Source organism: Thalassophryne amazonica, chromosome 16 (assembly GCF_902500255.1).
Source record: "Thalassophryne amazonica chromosome 16, fThaAma1.1, whole genome shotgun sequence".
Classification (NCBI taxonomy): Eukaryota; Metazoa; Chordata; class Actinopteri; order Batrachoidiformes; family Batrachoididae; genus Thalassophryne; species Thalassophryne amazonica.
The window spans coordinates 84,667,431-84,684,737 of NC_047118.1; the positions used below are offsets into that span (position 1 = coordinate 84,667,431).

General features: G+C 39.8%; 1 protein-coding gene across 3 annotated transcripts in view; it reads left to right on the forward strand.

Moving 5' to 3' along the window:
* crlf3 (cytokine receptor-like factor 3) overlaps positions 1-17,307 on the forward strand; it is a 120,290-nt gene that overhangs the window by 81,585 nt on the left and 21,398 nt on the right. For all 3 annotated transcript variants that reach the window (XM_034190783.1, XM_034190785.1, XM_034190784.1), the window contains exons 5-6: positions 8,088-8,265; positions 16,392-16,620. In XM_034190783.1, coding sequence (XP_034046674.1) covers positions 8,088-8,265; positions 16,392-16,620 — 407 coding nt within the window. The remainder of the gene's footprint in view (positions 1-8,087; positions 8,266-16,391; positions 16,621-17,307) is intronic.

The following is a 17,307-nucleotide window of genomic DNA, read 5'->3' on the forward strand; positions in this document are numbered from 1 at the left end:
CCTTTGCATACAACTGTACAAACATGTCATAGAATCCAGTAGACATCAAACTTGTTTGGCCTTTTACTTTGGAGACCAAGCATTCACCACAGTCAAAACTATTCCACTTATTAATCCTCTGATCAGTCCACGCTACACTCACGAAGGAAAACAGTCTCTCCACAGTAGCATTGGTTGTGAGGATGCTGAAAAGAAAGGATGCAATGACAGTCAGATTTTGTGTCTTTGGTTTTTTAAGCAGCACTGACCTGCTGGTGTGGCAGGGTCACACAGTACTCCTCATACAGTTCATCCATGTCCAGCTTCCCTCCTAACTGTAGCACCTTCACAGCATCACTGAGCTGGGTGAATGTGAAGCTGCTCTTCAGTGATGAGCATGACATTTTTCTGGTAGTTGTCTGTGAAATCATGCCATTTTCCAGGTAGCTGAGTGCAGTCTTTGTCGAAATGAGAAAAATCATGTTTGATTGTTGCTGCCTTTTGGTCAGGAAGCTGTTGAAGGAGAGCACTGGTCTCCATTCCAAAGACGGATTCTATTTGTTGCTACTGGAGCATAATGTCTTGTACCTCACAGACGGTCCCATCCTGTCTCTCCAACAGCAGCACAACATCATGGCGGACCTTCAGCATGTTACTGAGGAAGGACAGGTGGGCCTGTAGCTCAAGGGGTTGGCCCTCACCATCCTGATCTGTGTTGAACAGCTGCCACAGTGCTTTTGGGCACTGATTTTCTCCCAGTGACAAGAAGTAGCTCTTGATAGCTGCCCAGCTGTCATGAAGCCTCTGGACAGCAGGCCACAGACTCAGACCATCTTGGGGGTACACGTCCCCATACATCATGATAATCTTCCTCCACAAAGGCGAGCACTGCTTTTAGTTCCTCTGTGCGCTGTGCAAACACTGAAAGGTGACTGGATAATTTGTTCCCCACAGAGTTGATGTCAAAGTTCAGCCTGTCTCCAGCATGCTTTGCACAGTTGTGCACTGTGTGGGCCGTACAGTTTGTCTTGATGATGTCACTGTTGCCTGCCTTTAGCTTCTGGAAAACAGAATTGTTTTTCCTGTCATTGACACAAGCATTATCAGCATTATATATGTGTGCTGAAATCCTGTCCAGTTGCAGGACATTTTCCTCTAACTTGCTTGTGATTTGTCTGTGTCTGGCAGCAGCTGACTCATGGCTGTCCTCATAAAAGTCCAGGGTCTTGCTCTTCAAACCCAGTTCTGGCATCTAATATCTTAAAGACATTGAGAAGAGTTTTGTAGTGCCATGATTAGATGCACCTGAAGCCACTGACAAAAATGGAGTGTGGGCTTTTTTGTCACTTTGTCACAGTTCTTAAACCAGTGGTGTTTTAATTCTCTCAGCCATCTGCCCACAGAGGCAGCTGCAAGCACATCTGTACAGTAGTGGTCAGAATAATAGTAGTGCTATGTGACTAAAAAGTATATTCCTTATTGTTACATGGGAAACAAGGTACCAGTAGATTCAGTAGATTCTCACAAATCCAATAAGACCAAGCATTCATGATATGCACACTCTTAAGGCTATGAAATTGGGCTATTAGTAAGAAAAAGTCAGTGAGTTTGTCAGTTTTGTGGAACAAACAGGTGTGAATCAGGTGTCCCCTATTTAAGGATGAAGCCAGCACCTGTTGAACATGCTTTTCTCTTTGAAAGCCTGAGGAAAATGGGACGTTCAAGACATTGTTCAGAAAAACAGCGTAGTTTGATTAAAAAGTTGATTGGAGAGGGGAAAACTTATACACAGGTGCAAAAAAATTATAGGCTGTTCATCTACAATGATCTCTAATGCTTTAAAATGGACAAAAAAAAACGAGAGACGCGTGGAAGAAAACAGAAAACAATCATCAAAATGGATAGAAGAATAACCAGAATGGTAAAGGCTCACCCATTGATCAGCTCCAGGATGATCAAAGACAGTCTGGAGTTACCTGTAAGTGCTGTGACAGTTAGAAGACGCCTGTGTGAAGCTAATTTATTTGCAAGAATCCCCAGCAAAAAGTCCCTCTGTTAAAAAAAAAAAGACGTGCAGAAGACGTTACAAGAACACATCAACTGGCCTAAAGAGAAATGGAGGAATATTTTGTGGACTGATGAGAGTAAAATTGTTCTTTTTGGGTTCAAGGGCCGCAGACAGTTTGTGAGACGACCCCCAAACTCTGAATTCAAGCCACAGTTCACAGTGAAGACAGTGAAGCATGGTGGTGCAAGCATCATGATATGGGCATGTTTCTCCTACTATGGTGTTGGACCTATATATATCGCATACCAGGTATCATGGATCAGTTTGGATATGTCAAAATACTTGAAGAGGTCATGTTGCCTTATGCTGAAGAGGACATGCCCTTGAAATGGGTGTTTCAACAAGACAATGACCCCAAGCACACTAGTAAACGAGCAAAATTTTGGTTCCAAACCAACAAAATGAATGCCTCGCAGATGTGAAGAAATTATGAAAAACTGTGGTTATACAACTAAATACTAGTTTAGTGATTCACAGGATTGCTAAAAAAGCAGTTTGAACATAATAGTTTTGAGTTTGTAGTGTCAACAGCAGATGCTACTATTATTGTGAACACCCCCTTTTCTACTTTTTTTTTACTAATAGCCCAATTTCATAGCCTTAAGAGTGTGCCTTGGCGCTATATAAAAAAATTGATTGATTGATTGATTGATTGAAGAGTGTGCATATCATGAATGCTTGGTCTTGTTGGATTTGTGAGAATCTACTGAATCTACTGGTACCTTGTTTCCCATGTAACAATAATAAATATACTCAAAACCTGGATTAATCTTTTTAGTCATATAGCACTACTATTATTCTGAACACTACTGTAACTGTGGATGCTGCCTTTGTACCATCACGTCACATTTTCTTTGCAATCTCAGAGTCTGGAAACATGACTGTTGTTAGCTTATTACTGCCCCAATAGTTGGTACAGCGAGCTGTCTTATGACCAAAGGGTCAGCGGTTCAAATCCAGCTCCCAACCAGTCCAATATCTGCAGATTGCCGTTGTGTCCTTGGGCAAGACTCTTAACCCACCACTGTGTATGAATGAGGTGGTTGTTGAAGGGGCCGCAGGTGCAGAATGGCAGCCACGCTTCCATCAGTTTGCCGCAGGGCAGCTGTGGTTACTCTAGTAGTTTACCACCACCAATGTGTGTGAATGTGCTACTGAATGAATAATGAAACTTGTAAAGTGCTTTGGGTGTCTTGAAAAGCGCTCTATAAATCCAAGTCATTATTATTATTATTATTATTATTATTATTATTATTATTATTGTTAGCCCAGTCTTCTGATCTGTCTGACAGGGACTGTGGCACATTGTGCTAAACGGCGGTTAGTTCATCTGCTGTTACCTGATCTGCGTTCGAATCTTGTTTAGTGCAGCAGATAACAGAATATTTACAGAGGAATCCTTCATATCTGGAACGAAGCACCAAAGTTGGCACAAATACTCCTTTAGACATTACTCTTTTGAAAAAACTGAGTAGCCACTTAAATTTTCAATAGGCGGCCAGGTAGTGGTCAATTGAAGAATTACACAGAGGTCAAAATTTAAAAATGTTTCAGTCATATTGAAAGCTATACCACATTATTTGTCTGATCACAATGATACCAAAAAGGTATAGTTTGGACTATCTATGACTGAATGTTCTGGAGTTATGGGGTAAAAACAACAAGAATGGTAACAAAGGTCAGCATTAGTTTGTACAGGGGTCAGATGTTAAAGTTGCTCTAAATATTGTAAAATGTGATGCAAATTATTGGTTGAGTTAATTGGGTTTTAAAAAGGAATAGTTTCCACTATGTGTCATGCTTAGTTATCATGTTACAGGGTAACATGTCACATGTCATAGAATCCAATGGATGTCGACATTACTCTACCTTTACCTTGCAGACCAAGCATTCAACACAGTCAAAACTATTTCATTTATTAATCCTTAGTTCAACCAATAATTTGCACCACTTTTTACCAAAATTGGAGCAACTTTAACTTTTGACCCCTGTACAAACTGAAATTGACCTTTGTCACCATTCTTGTTGTTTTTACCCCATAACTCCATAACATTCAGTCATAGATAGTCCAAACTATACCTTTTTGGTATCGTTGTGATCAGACAAATAATGTGGTATAGCTTTCAATATGACTGGAGCATTTTAAAATTTTGACCCCTGTGTAATTCTTCAATTGACCCCTACCTGGCTGCCTACTGAAAATTCAAGTGGCTACTCAGTTTTTTCAAAAGAGTGATGTCTAAGGAGTATTTGTGCCAACTTTGGTGCTTCTTTCCAGAAATGAACAATTGTTACAGTTATCTGCTCCACGTTTGGGTTTTAGCAGGAACGTGTACATAGACTAGGAAACCTCCTTCAGAGCAACACTTTTTTTGTGAGTCTCGCATTGTCTGTGTTGTTTCACGCCAAATTCACCTCCGTGTGAAACGGAAAAAGGACTCCGGCAAACTTCACCAAAACCTTTCCCAGACTTGTCTTGCACTAGGTTCACCCACGGATAGATAGTTTTTGCTCTCTTGTCTTTCTTTCCCTTATTTTTACTCTCTGTCTTTATTGGACTCAGACAGAAATATGAACCACAGTTCAGAAAGCTCGCGCTCTAACGACCAACGGGTAACGGTGCAAATACAGAGTAAAGCGTCATATTCCAACGTCAGCTTCTGAAGAAGAGTCACAGTGCTGTCAGTACATCAGATCATCATTTTATGGATGTGGACAGTTTGCATGAACAGTTTTGTTTGTCTGTGGTGGATATTCAGTATCTGTAAATTCTTTATATTTGTGATGCCAAACTATATTATTCCGATATGTCAGATTTGACACCGAAAATGAAACGGTTGAAGTGTCGGCTCATTACATGTCATGAATGTGTTAAGACTATTCATGTATTAATGTACTTATTTTACTTATTAAAAGTTCAGTTCACCTCTGTGGTGGTTCAGCAGCTGTGGTGATCTTGTCTTCTTTTGTCAGCCACATCATGTGGTCTGACCACAGACTGTGTGCATTTGACGGGTTTAAAACAGTCCAGCGTGGCGGCGGCAGAATGAAGCCTTGTGGGAATGTGTTGCTGTGGGGCGTTCTGTTGTGTCGCACCTCTTGGTTTTTACGTGTTCTGATAAAGAAAACGGTTGTTAAAATGTACTAGGAAATAGGGACCATGACATTTCTTTACAAAATATAATACTGGAGGTTGCATATGACCTATTGCATTGAGCTTGCATTATGCTCTTCTGGTGGCCTCTACTGGTGGTTGTATCACTTCCTGTTCTGGAGCACAGCGGTGTTTTGCTGTATCTGTTAGCTGTTTAATCTGCGTAGTTAGATTGATCTAGATAACGATTTATTTCACAGTGTAATCTTCACGTGCCTTAACTAAAGCACTTTCTCTGCTCTACTGAATCACCTCTAAATTATTCACACATTATTCACTTTGTGTGTTTTTAGGAATCCGCTAGCTTAGCGCCGCTATTAGCCCTTAGCCGGTTTAGCATGGCGGCTTCTCCTGTCTCTCCCCCACTTTTCTGCTCTGGGTGTGAAATGTTTAGTTATCCCTCTGCCTCCTTTAGCAGTAATGGTACTTGTAATAAGTGTAGCTTGTTCGTAGCTTTGGAGGCCAGGCTGGGCGAATTGGAGACTCAGCTCCGCACCTTGGAAAATCCTACAGCTAGCCAGGCCCCTGTAGTTGGTGCAGACCAAGGTAGCTTAGCCGCCGTTAGCTGTCCCCCAGCAGATCCCGAGCAACCGGGAAAGCAGGCCGGCTGGGTGACTGTGAGGAAGAAGCGTAGTTCTAAACAGAAGCCTCCTGTACACCACCAACCCATTCACATCTCTAACCATTTTTCCCCACTCTGCGACACACCCGCCGAGGATCAAACTCTGGTTATTGGCGACTCTGTTTTGAGAAATGTGAAGTTAGCGACACCAGCAACCATAGTCAAATGTCTTCCGGGGGCCAGAGCAGGCGACATTGAAGGAAATTTGAAACTGCTGGCTAAGGCTAAGCGTAAATTTGGTAAGATTGTAATTCACGTCGGCAGTAATGACACACGGTTACGCCAATCGGAGGTCACTAAAATTAATATTGAATCGGTGTGTAACTTTGCAAAAACAATGTCGGACTCTGTAGTTTTCTCTGGGCCCCTCCCCAATTGGACCGGGAGTGACATGTTTAGCCGCATGTTCTCCTTGAATTGCTGGCTGTCTGAGTGGTGTCCAAAAAATGAGGTTGGCTTCATAGATAATTGGCAAAGTTTCTGGGGAAAACCTGGTCTTGTTAGGAGAGACGGCATCCATCCCACTTTGGATGGAGCAGCTCTCATCTCTAGAAATCTGGCCAATTTTATTAAACCCTCAAAATCGTGACTATCCAGGGTTGGGACCAGGAAGCAGAGTTGTAGTCTTACACACCTCTCTGCAGCTTCTCTCCCCCTGTCATCCCCCCAATACCCCATCCCCGTAGAGACGGTGCCTGCTCCCAGACCACCAATAACCAGTAAAAATCTATTTAAGCATAAAAATACAAAAAAAAAAAATAGCACCTTCAACTGCACCACAGACTAAAACAGTTAAATGTGGTCTATTAAACATTAGGTCTCTCTCTTCTAAGTCCCTGTTAGTAAATGATATAATAAATGATCAACATATTGATTTATTCTGCCTTACAGAAACCTGGTTACAGCAGGATGATTGTTAGTTTAAATGAGTCAACACCCCCGAGTCACACTAACTGCCAGAACGCTCGTAGCACGGGCCGAGGCGGAGGATTAGCAGCAATCTTCCACGCCAGCTTATTAATTAATCAAAGACCCAGACAGAGCTTTAATTAATTTGAAAGCTTGACTCTTAGTCTTGTCCATCCAAATTGGAAGTCTCAAAAACCAGTTTTATTTGTTATTATCTATCGTCCACCTGGTTGTTACTGTGAGTTTCTCTGTGAATTTTCAGACCTTTTGTCTGACTTAGTGCTTAGCTCAGATAAGATAATTATAGTGGGTGATTTTAACATCCATATAGATGCTGAGAATGACAGCCTCAACACTGCATTTAATCTATTATTAGATTCAGTTGGCTTTGCTCAAAATGTAAATGAGGCCACCCACCATTTTAACCGCACTTTAAATCTTGTTCTGACATATGGCATAGAAATTGAAGACTTAACAGTATTCCCTGAAAACCCCCTGTTGTCTGATCATTTCTTAATAACATTTACATTTACTTTAATGGACTACCCAGCAGTGGGGAATAAGTTTCATTACAGTAGAAGTCTTTCTGAAAGCGCTGTAACTAGGTTTAAGGATATGATTCCTTCTTTGTTATATTCTTCAATGCCACAGTGCAGAGTAGCTACCTAAACTCTGTGAGTGAGATAGATTATCTCGTCAATAGCTTTACATCCTCATTGAGCACAACTTTGGATGCTGTAGCTCCTCTGGAAAAGAGCCTTTAGCCTAGGGAGACAGACACCCTCTCTACTTTTAAGATTAGGCTTAAAACTTTCCTTTTTGCTAAAGCTTATAGTTAGGGCTGGATTGGGTGACCCTGAACCATCCCTTAGTTATGCTGCTATAGACTTAGACTGCTGGGGGTTTCCCATGATGCACCCAGTGTTTCTTTTTATTCACCTCTTTTTGCTCTGTATGCACCACTCTGCTTTTAATCATTAATGATTGATCTCTGCTCTCTTCCACAGCATGTCTTTTTCCTGATTCTCTCCCCTCAGACCCAACCAGTCCCAGCAGAAGACTGCCCCTCCCTGAGCCTGGTTCTGCTGGAGGTTTCTTCCTGTTAAAAGGGAGTTTTTCCTTCCCATTGTCGCCAAGTGCTTGCTCATAGGGGGTCGTTTTGACTGTTGGGGTTTTTCTGTAATTATTGTATGGCTTTTGCCTTACAATATAAAGCGCCTTGGGGCAACTGTTTATTGTGATTTGGCGCTATATAAATAAAATTGATTTGATTTGATTTGCTTCCTAAAATTCTTATGAATTTGATTTAAATTATAAAAGATATTCTAGAACGTTGCTGTTGTTCTGTTTTCTAGCCTGCCAGAGGTACCAGCATTGGTGGATGTGCCCTGTGTTTCGGCTCAGCTGGACGACTCCCTGCTTGGCCTACTGAAGGAACGGGTGTCGCGTCACGGTTCTGTCTCTTCTCACCCTCCCGTTCAAATAGATGAGCTGCAAGAGAGACCAGGCAGTATCCTGGTCCGCTGGTGTAAGGTCAGGAAGTGTGAAGGACACAACTGTGTTAAAAAACGTATGTATTTGACTTGGCCAGAAAATAAAAAAGTCTCAAGAGTTGTTTAGAATTACAAACAAATGCAAAGTATTACGATTTATACGTAATATGCAGTGGGTAAAATAAGTATTGAACACGTCACTATTTTTCTCAGTAAGTATATTTCTAAAGGTGCTATTGTCATGAAATTTTCACCAGATGCTAGTAGCAACCCAAGTAATAAATACATGCAAAGAAACCAAAACAACTAAGTCCAGAAATTAAGTTATGTATAATAAAATGGGGTGACAGAGTGAAAAAAATATTGAACATGCTTACTCAAATTTATTGAATAGTTTGTGTAAAAGCTTTAAGATTCCTCCTGTATGGAGAAACTAGTCTCATGCACTGCTCAGGTGTGAGTTTCGTCCATTCTTCCACACAGTCTTCAAAATTTGAAGGTTTCGTGGACCTCTTGTTGACCCCCAAAACATGAATCTGCTGCAAATCTTGAATTATTCGTAAACCATTAACAGAAATTTGCGTAAACCATGAATATCCGCAAATCCTTAATAATTTTGCTGCAAACTGAGTAAAATATCCCACAAAACGTGAACCACAGGTCTTGCAAAACGTAAGTCGCAAAACGTGAATGTTATTCATGATATATATTCTCTTTTGGTTTAAGTAGTTTACAGGTCAGTTACTTCAGGAAGTCTTGATTGCAAACCCTATCTCCAGGAAAAAAATAAAAACAAGTGGTGGGGCGGTGGAGGATCATTACCAAAGGTTCTGTGTCAACGTCAGTCTTAATTTTCATGAGCTTTCACGTGCACATTTTCAGTTTGGCCTGTGTTCTCTTAACTGCACATATCACCGATCATTAGCTGTACATTCATATTACCTGTACACTGCTGTTTACAGTTCTTATTACATTTTTTGTAAAAAAAAAAAAAAAAAAAAAAAAGGTATCCATTTGCAAAATATTATAAGTTTCTCTCAATCATACTATTTATATGGTGGTTGTATACGTATTTCACAACATGTTGACTGGCTTATGTAATTACTTAAATGTAATAAATTAAATATAATTACTTTTTGTCTACAATATGTTGTTTGTTTTTTTTATGTTGAGATGTGCAATATATTTGTTTAATGTGAATTTTATATTTTTTAAAAACTTATCAGCAATGATACAACCCCTGGCAATAATTATGGATTCACCGGCCTCGGGGGATGTTCAATCAGTTGTTTAATTTTGTACAAAAAAAGCAGATCACAGACATGACACAAAACTAAAGTCATTTCAAATGGGAACTTTCTGGCTTTAAGAAACACTAAGAAATCAAGGAAAAATAATTGTGGCAGTCAGTAACAGTTACTTTTTAGACCAAGCAGAGGGAAAAAATATGGACTCACTCAATTTTGAGGAATAAATTATGGAATCACCCTGTAAATTTTCATCCCCAAAATTAACACCTGCATCAAATCAGATCTGCTCGTTAGTCTGCATCTAAAAATGAGTGATCACGCCTTGGAGAGCTGTTGCACCAAGTGGACTGACATGAATCATGGCTCCAACACGAGAGATGTCAATTGAAACAAATGAGAGGATTATCAAACTCTTAAAAGAGGATAAATCATCACACAATGTTGCAAAAGATGTTGGTTGTTCACAGTCAGCTGTGTCTAAACTCTGGACCAAATACAAACAACATGGGAAGGTTGTTAAAGGCAAACATACTGGTAGACCAAGGAAGACATCAAAGCGTCAAGACAGAAAACGTAAAGCAATATGTCTCAAAAATCGAAAATGCACAACAAAACAAATGAGGAACGAATGGGAGGAAACTGGAGTCAACGTCTGTGACCGAACTGTAAGAAACCGCCTAAAGGAAATGGGATTTACATACAGAAAAGCTAAACAAAAGCCATCATTACCACCTAAACAGAAAAAAACAAGGTTACAATGGGCTAAGGAAAAGCAATCGTGGACTGTGGATGACTGGATGAAAGTCATATTCAGTGCTGAATCTCGAATCTGCATTGGGCAAGGTGATGATGCTGGAACTTTTGTTTGGTGCCGTTCCAATGAGATTTATAAAGATGACTGCCTGAAGAGAACATGTAAATTTCCACAGTCATTGATGATATGGGGCTGCATGTCAGGTAAAGGCACTGGGGAGATGGCTGTCATTACATTATCAATAAATGTACAAGTCTACGTTGATATTTTGGACACTTTTCTTATCCCATCAATTGAAAGGATGTTTGGGGATGATGAAATCATTTTTCAAGATGATAATGCATCTTGCCATAGAGCAAAAACTGTGAAAACATTCCTTGCAAAAAGACACATAGGGTCAATGTCATGGCCTGCAAATAGTCTGGATCTTAATCCAGTTGAAAATCTTTGGTGGAAGTTGAAGAAAATGGTCCATGACAAGGCTCAAACCTGCAAAGCTGATCTGGCAACAGCAATCAGAGAAAGTTGGAGCCAGATTGATGAAGAGTACTGTTTGTCACTCATTAAGTCCATGCCTCAGAGTCTGCAAGCTGCTATAAAAGCCAGAGGTGGTGCAACAAAATACTAGTGATGTGTTGGAGTGTTCTTTTGTTTTTCATGATTTCATAATTTTTTCCTCAGAATTGAGTGATTCCATATTTTTTTCCCCTCTGCTTGGTCTAAAAAAGTAACCATTACTGGCTGCCACAATTTTTTTTCCTGATTTCTTATAGTGTTTCTTAAAGCCATAAAGTTGCCATTTGAAATGACTTTAGTTTTGTTTCATGTCTGTGATCTGCTTTTTTCTACAAAATTAAACAACTGAATGAACATCCTCCGAGGCCGGTGATTCCATAATTTTTGCCAGGGGTTGTATGATGCAGCTAAAACATTCATACAATGAATATTTATAAGTAGTTAAACCTAACACCGTGAAAAATCCAGCTTGGCCTTTGAAGGAATTGACCGTAAATACATTTTAGCATCATGTATTAAGGTGATTTTTAGACTACGGGCACTTATGTCCTTTGATCATATTGTATGAAAAACAGAAAAAAGGGGAAATTTCACACTTTTATAGTTATCTTTACAATGAAAGTGTGTTAAGAAATTTGTTCTAGTAGTCTGTGATGACTTTCACCTTTTTTTCAGCATCATTATATGCAAATATTGCCGTTTTGTGCTTGTCCTATTGTGCTCTAGTTAGCATGCTAACTAGAGCACAATAGGTGCTGATTAGAGCTATTGTTTAGTCACTAGCCTATAGTAGTCTGCCGCTCGGTAGGAGGGGTCTGGTTAGGTTTAAAACTCCAGCTTTTGTGGCTTCTTGATTATTCTTCTCTACAAGAGTCAAGACAGAAGTCTGACCACCAGAGCAAGAATTTTAGCTGAGGAAGCTTCTGCGATTTGAAGCGAAACGTCCTCACGTCAAGCAACCCAGTCCAGTCGAAGATTCAAACTTCTCTACTATGGAAACCGCCTGGACAACTGAGAGCCTACACAGAAAGGCTGTGCACTGTGATTGGACACAAATTGGGGATGTTCCCCTAAGGTGTTCCTGGAGGAATGCGAAACGTACGACCATGAATATGTGCGAAACATGAGACATATCGTGAAGATATTCACATTTTGCGAAATGTGCGTGCAGCACGTTTTGTGAGATTTTATTTTTTTTCCCCTCAGTATTCACAGTTTACATATAATTCACAGTTTGCAGCAGATTCACATTTTGGGGGTCAATACTTCTTCTGTGAACTCTGACCTTTAGTTCTTTCCATGGATTCAAGTCAGGTGATTGGCTGGACCATTCTAGCAGCTTTCTTTTCGTTCTCTGAAACCAACTGAGAGTTTCCTTGGCTGTGTGTTTGGGATCATTCTCTTGCTGGAATGTCATCCTTCCTTCAATTTTATGAAGTTTGCCAGTGCTGGATGCTGAAAAACCACCCCAAACCATGATGTTCCAACCTCCAAACCTCACTGTAGGTCATATGGTGTTTATTATGACATCCAAAGAGTTCAGTTTTGGTCTCATCTGACCAGACTATATTCTCCCAATGTTTCACAGGCTTGTCTGTTTACCTGGTCGTGGCCATTTTATGATGAAATGATGTTCTTTCCACTTCCGTATTGTGGCCCCACAGTGCTTACTGAAACATACAGAAGTTTAGAAATCCTTCTGTAACCAATACCATCAGTACGTTTTTCAACAATAAGGTTGCGAAGATCTTGAGAGAACTCTTTGCTTTTACCCATCATGAGATGTTTGTTGTGTGACACCTTGATGATACACATTTTAATAGACCATCAGTTGGGACTGAACCAGCTGATATTAATTTGCGCTGACAAGGGGCAGGATTGCTTTCTAATTACTGATGGATTTCAGCTGGTGTCTTGGCTTTCCATGCCTTTTTACACCTACTTTCTTAAAGTGTTCAGTACTTTTTACCTGTGCCATTTCACATTATTACCAATACAGTGGTCCCTCGTTTATCACGGGAGTTACGTTCTAAAAATAACCCGGAATAGGCGAAATCCGCAAAGGAGTCAGCGTTATTTTTTACAATTATTATAGATGTTGGCTGTAAAACCCCTCACTACACACTTTATACATTTTTCTCAAACAGACATTAACATTTTCTCACTTTTCTCTCTTGTGTAAACACTCTCAAAATGCAAACCTTAGTAGAAAAATAAATCCAGTATTATAGAATGAAACCAAAGATAAAAACTGTTTTCAGGCCCAAACATGTATTTATAAACCTTCTGCATCTGCCAATACTATCTCATTCATTTATTTAATGTACTTTCAACTAATGTACTTTGTATCACCCTTGGAAATTTGGAAATTTCATAAAAAATGTCCTCTCCAATACAAGCCTGCAAAAAACATGAAAAAGATAAAAACTCATATCAAATTTATTGCTTTCTACAGTTACCTTACAAAATACCTGATTTATATGTAAAAGGGTTAAAATTAGATACAGTGTTGCAACAGTGTGCATTTTGCAAAATGTGACTTCTCTGTTAAAAATTTTACCCCTCCAAAATGAAGTGTGCAGCTAGACAAGGAAGGGTATTTTTGGAGAGATGAATGTGTCTGAGTCCAATGGCACATACCAGGGCTCTTCAAACTCATTCCAGAAAGGGCCGAGAGGGTGCAGCTTTTCTTTGCAAGCACACACTCCACCAGGTGATTTCACTGGTTAACATCACCTTGGGCATATGGAATCAGTTAATCAATGAAATCACCTGGTGGAGTGTGTGCTTGCAAAGAAAACCTGCACCCTCTCAGCCCTTTCTGGAATGAGTTGAATACCCCTGCATATATATACATTACTGCTTTTTAACCAAAGCACTCCTATTTAACAGGGCACTGTTCAGTTACACTCGCTCATGATTCAAAAGTGCAAACCTGGATTAAAAGGCTAACGCGATCATCATGGAGCCAGCCTCAAAGCAGGCTGGCTTATAAAACGCAGACCTGGAAACCCACTCGGAAACAAAAGTAAAAGACCTCTGCCCTCTTTCAGAACTGCAACAAACGCTGCTTCTGCTTCAGATTTTTACCCCGATGGAGCACAATCAGACAAGTTTCAAGCATTACTCACCAGGAATACCGCGTTTAACGATGTTCAAACATTAAGACTACAAACACCCAGACGTTAGCACACACTAACAATGATTTTGCGAAACAGAACGGCATTTTTGAACAGTTCGAAACTGTTATTCAATTCAATTCAATTTTATTTATATAGCGCCAAATCACAACAAACAGTTGCCCCAAGGCGCTTTATATTGTAAGGCAAGGCCATACAATAATTACGTAAAAACCCCAAAGGTCAAAACGACCCCCTGTGAGCAAGCACTTGGCGACAGTGGGAAGGAAGTGAAGTGAAACTGCGCTCTATGGAATAGCCCCATGAGGATTTGCTTGTATGATAAGTAACATATGTCATATGTTACTTATCATGTTTTTGACCCCCTGTGACACATTTTGAGTACCCTTTAATGTGAAAGTGCTCATATGCGATTCATGTGAGTGCCTTGCTTGTTATTGAAATAATTGCATAGGAGGTAGAACTTTTCAGCTGACCCACCAAAATAAAATACTAAAATTTCACTGAATGAAAACTCCAGAACTCTGACTTCTTTGATGATATGAGTAAGCACACAACAAACTGTATTTTCTCAGGTATCTGTAGTAAATTGCTCAGGAAGTACAAACAGTCAGCTTGACCTGCTTGAGTGCACAGCAGCTAGCCAGGCCCTTACCGTGCCACATATCTGTCATTCAGAGCAGTCATGCCCCAGTTATTAATTACTTTTTGGTTTTAAATAGGTGAAACTAATGAGTAAGTTTTTATATAAAAATGCAACACCCATACAGTTATCATGAAAGCCGAAATTAGCTATAGAGACAAAAAAAAATTGTACCAAGCTGTAAGCATGTTTATGTCTTTTGGACATTTTAACATGGGGATCTGTGGGGAATAACTCGCTTTTGGAGCCAGCCTCAAGTGACCATTCAAGGAACTGCAAAATTTGCCACGTCCATATTGGTGTCATTTCTCTGTAACAGAGGTTGAGGCTTGGAGAATATCGATGAAGACCAGGGCCCGTATCCCTGAAGAGCCTAAGGTTAAAAATAGCTCCTACTGACGTTATTCTAAGAAAATTCTTAGAATTCCTCATTTCTTATAATTTTCCTTTGGCAAGATGAAAGTTGTCCACAACACACCTTCGGCCTTAAGAGAGCTCCTAAGGAGGAGGGAGGAGGACTTTTAGGAAGCCTTAGAGTGTCTTAAACAGAGGAGATGGCAGAAAAGACAAAGAGGAAGCAGAGATGTTCTCTGTATGTAGGATGACAGTGAGTCAGTGACACGCTACCGGCTTGATCTACGTAATTATTTTATGTTAATTTACTATCTTAATGTGTTTATAAATTGTTTAGGTTCTTGTTATCATATACACAATATTAATATTATTATTATTATCAGAATTAATACTATTTTCTTTTATTACTTCTATTTTGTCATTTGATTCTTAAATGGACCGCTTCATTCTTAAATGTTTTGACTTTCTTGTGTCATGCATGTATTTGAACGTATTTACAATTATATTTTGTACTCACAATGAACATAGTAAATAAACACATGCACGCTTTTAATATATAGATATTTGGCATGTGAATGACGTACGTTCAACCATTTTCAAGCTGTGTAACAATTCATTTAATTTTGCTGAGTTTCATCATCATAACGAAGTTATCCTCATGATTTCACATCTTAATGCCATTCAGCTTATATGATCGGTTGATTTCACAGTCCATTCATGACTAGGAGGGCAGAATACAGCTCTTAGAGGACTACGTCATACCTAGCAACGGGGTCAACCCTGCCTCCTCACAAAGATAGGAGTTTCTGTCCCCTCCTTGCTCAGACTTGCTCTCAGACACCTGCTGGCTCACTGTTAGGCTAAGATTCCTTGCCAGGAAATTTTAGGCTAAGTTAGGAGCTCTTTGAGAGGACTTTGAGTTGCTTCATGAATACGGGCCAGGTGTTTTCCTAAGTCACTCATACTCATACACCCCTTTAGGAATGAATCAGTTAGTATTAGTGTTTCCTACATGAGGTCCATTGACTTTCACACAGTGAACATAATTTTTAAAAACTTAAAACTGTCATCTTAAAAGTCAAATCTACCTACAGGTACAAATAAAGTCACCTGAACCTAAAACACATAAGCAGGGTATTGAGAGTGAGTGATAGGCTTCATCATACCAGAAGAGAAAAGGTACAGTTGTGTTTAAAAGTAATAAGTGTGTTTAAAAGAGTAAAGCTCAAAAATCCTTAAAATAGATTTTATTTTCCTACACACAAATGCATTGGGAACACACTGCCCATTCTGTTCCAAATCAAAACATGAAGGAAAATTGATCAATTGATTGATTCTGTAAAGTGATAATAAATTTGATACATTTGTCTTAATGTTTTCAGTTGGAATTGAATGTGCCGTGTTCCCGATGCTGTTATTATTTTGAACACGACTGTATTATTGGTGCACCCAGTTGTGTTTGTCTGTATGTACTCTGGTTTTGTTGAGTAATTGTGTGGTTGTGTGTAGGTGGATGATGACTTTGCAGTGGCAGATTATTGGTTGCAGTACCGGCAGTGTGACAACAATGTGGTCCAGTACGAGGATGCTTACATTGGACGGGAGTGTGAGTTCCTGGTACTCCACCTGGATCCCCACACCGATTATCTGTTTAGGGTCTGCGCCCGCGGGGAGGGTCATACTGAGTGGAGCCCCTGGAGCGTTCCACAGATAGGAGCCACCACACTGGCACCACACGGTGGGTAAAACTGTCCATATCACGAAGAATAAAGTAAATGAAAATTAAAAAGCATTTCCTGCTTCCTTTCACCAAATTGTGTATCAGTATCTTTATTTAATCCCTCAGAGTCTCAGTTCACTGCCAGATTGTTGATTTCGTGTCACTTTCCAGCCTCCGTCCCATGCTTTGTTTTGTCCTGTTTTGCTTGTTGGTATTTTGACTTTGCCTATTTTTGACCTGAAGTTTGTCTTGCCTCTGATAGCCCAAACACTGTGTATTTTGATGAAGCCTCAGCCTGTCTGTCTGTGCTGTCTCTGCCACGCTGCTGGACCACACATGTACTGTCCTCCTGTCTCTTATACTGTTAAACCTCTTTTTGAACTCTGTTGTGTGAATTTGCAGTTGTGTCCATACCGTTTGTTCCATGCATGATACGCCATAAGATTTATTTCTGAACATCATTTCACACAATCAGAGACAATTCTGGACATTCTGGTCAAAATACTGTACTAATAATATTTAATAGAAGTTATTATCACTACTAAATACTTAATGTTCAAATTTAAATACTTCAATTTACTTCACTGGCATATTTGGAAAGCTTCCTTTATTTCTAAAATGTATTTTGTGGGGGGTGTGTGTGTGTGTGTGTGGGGGGGGGGGTCTAAAATTGAGACTGGCAGCACGGTGGGTTAGTGGTTAGCA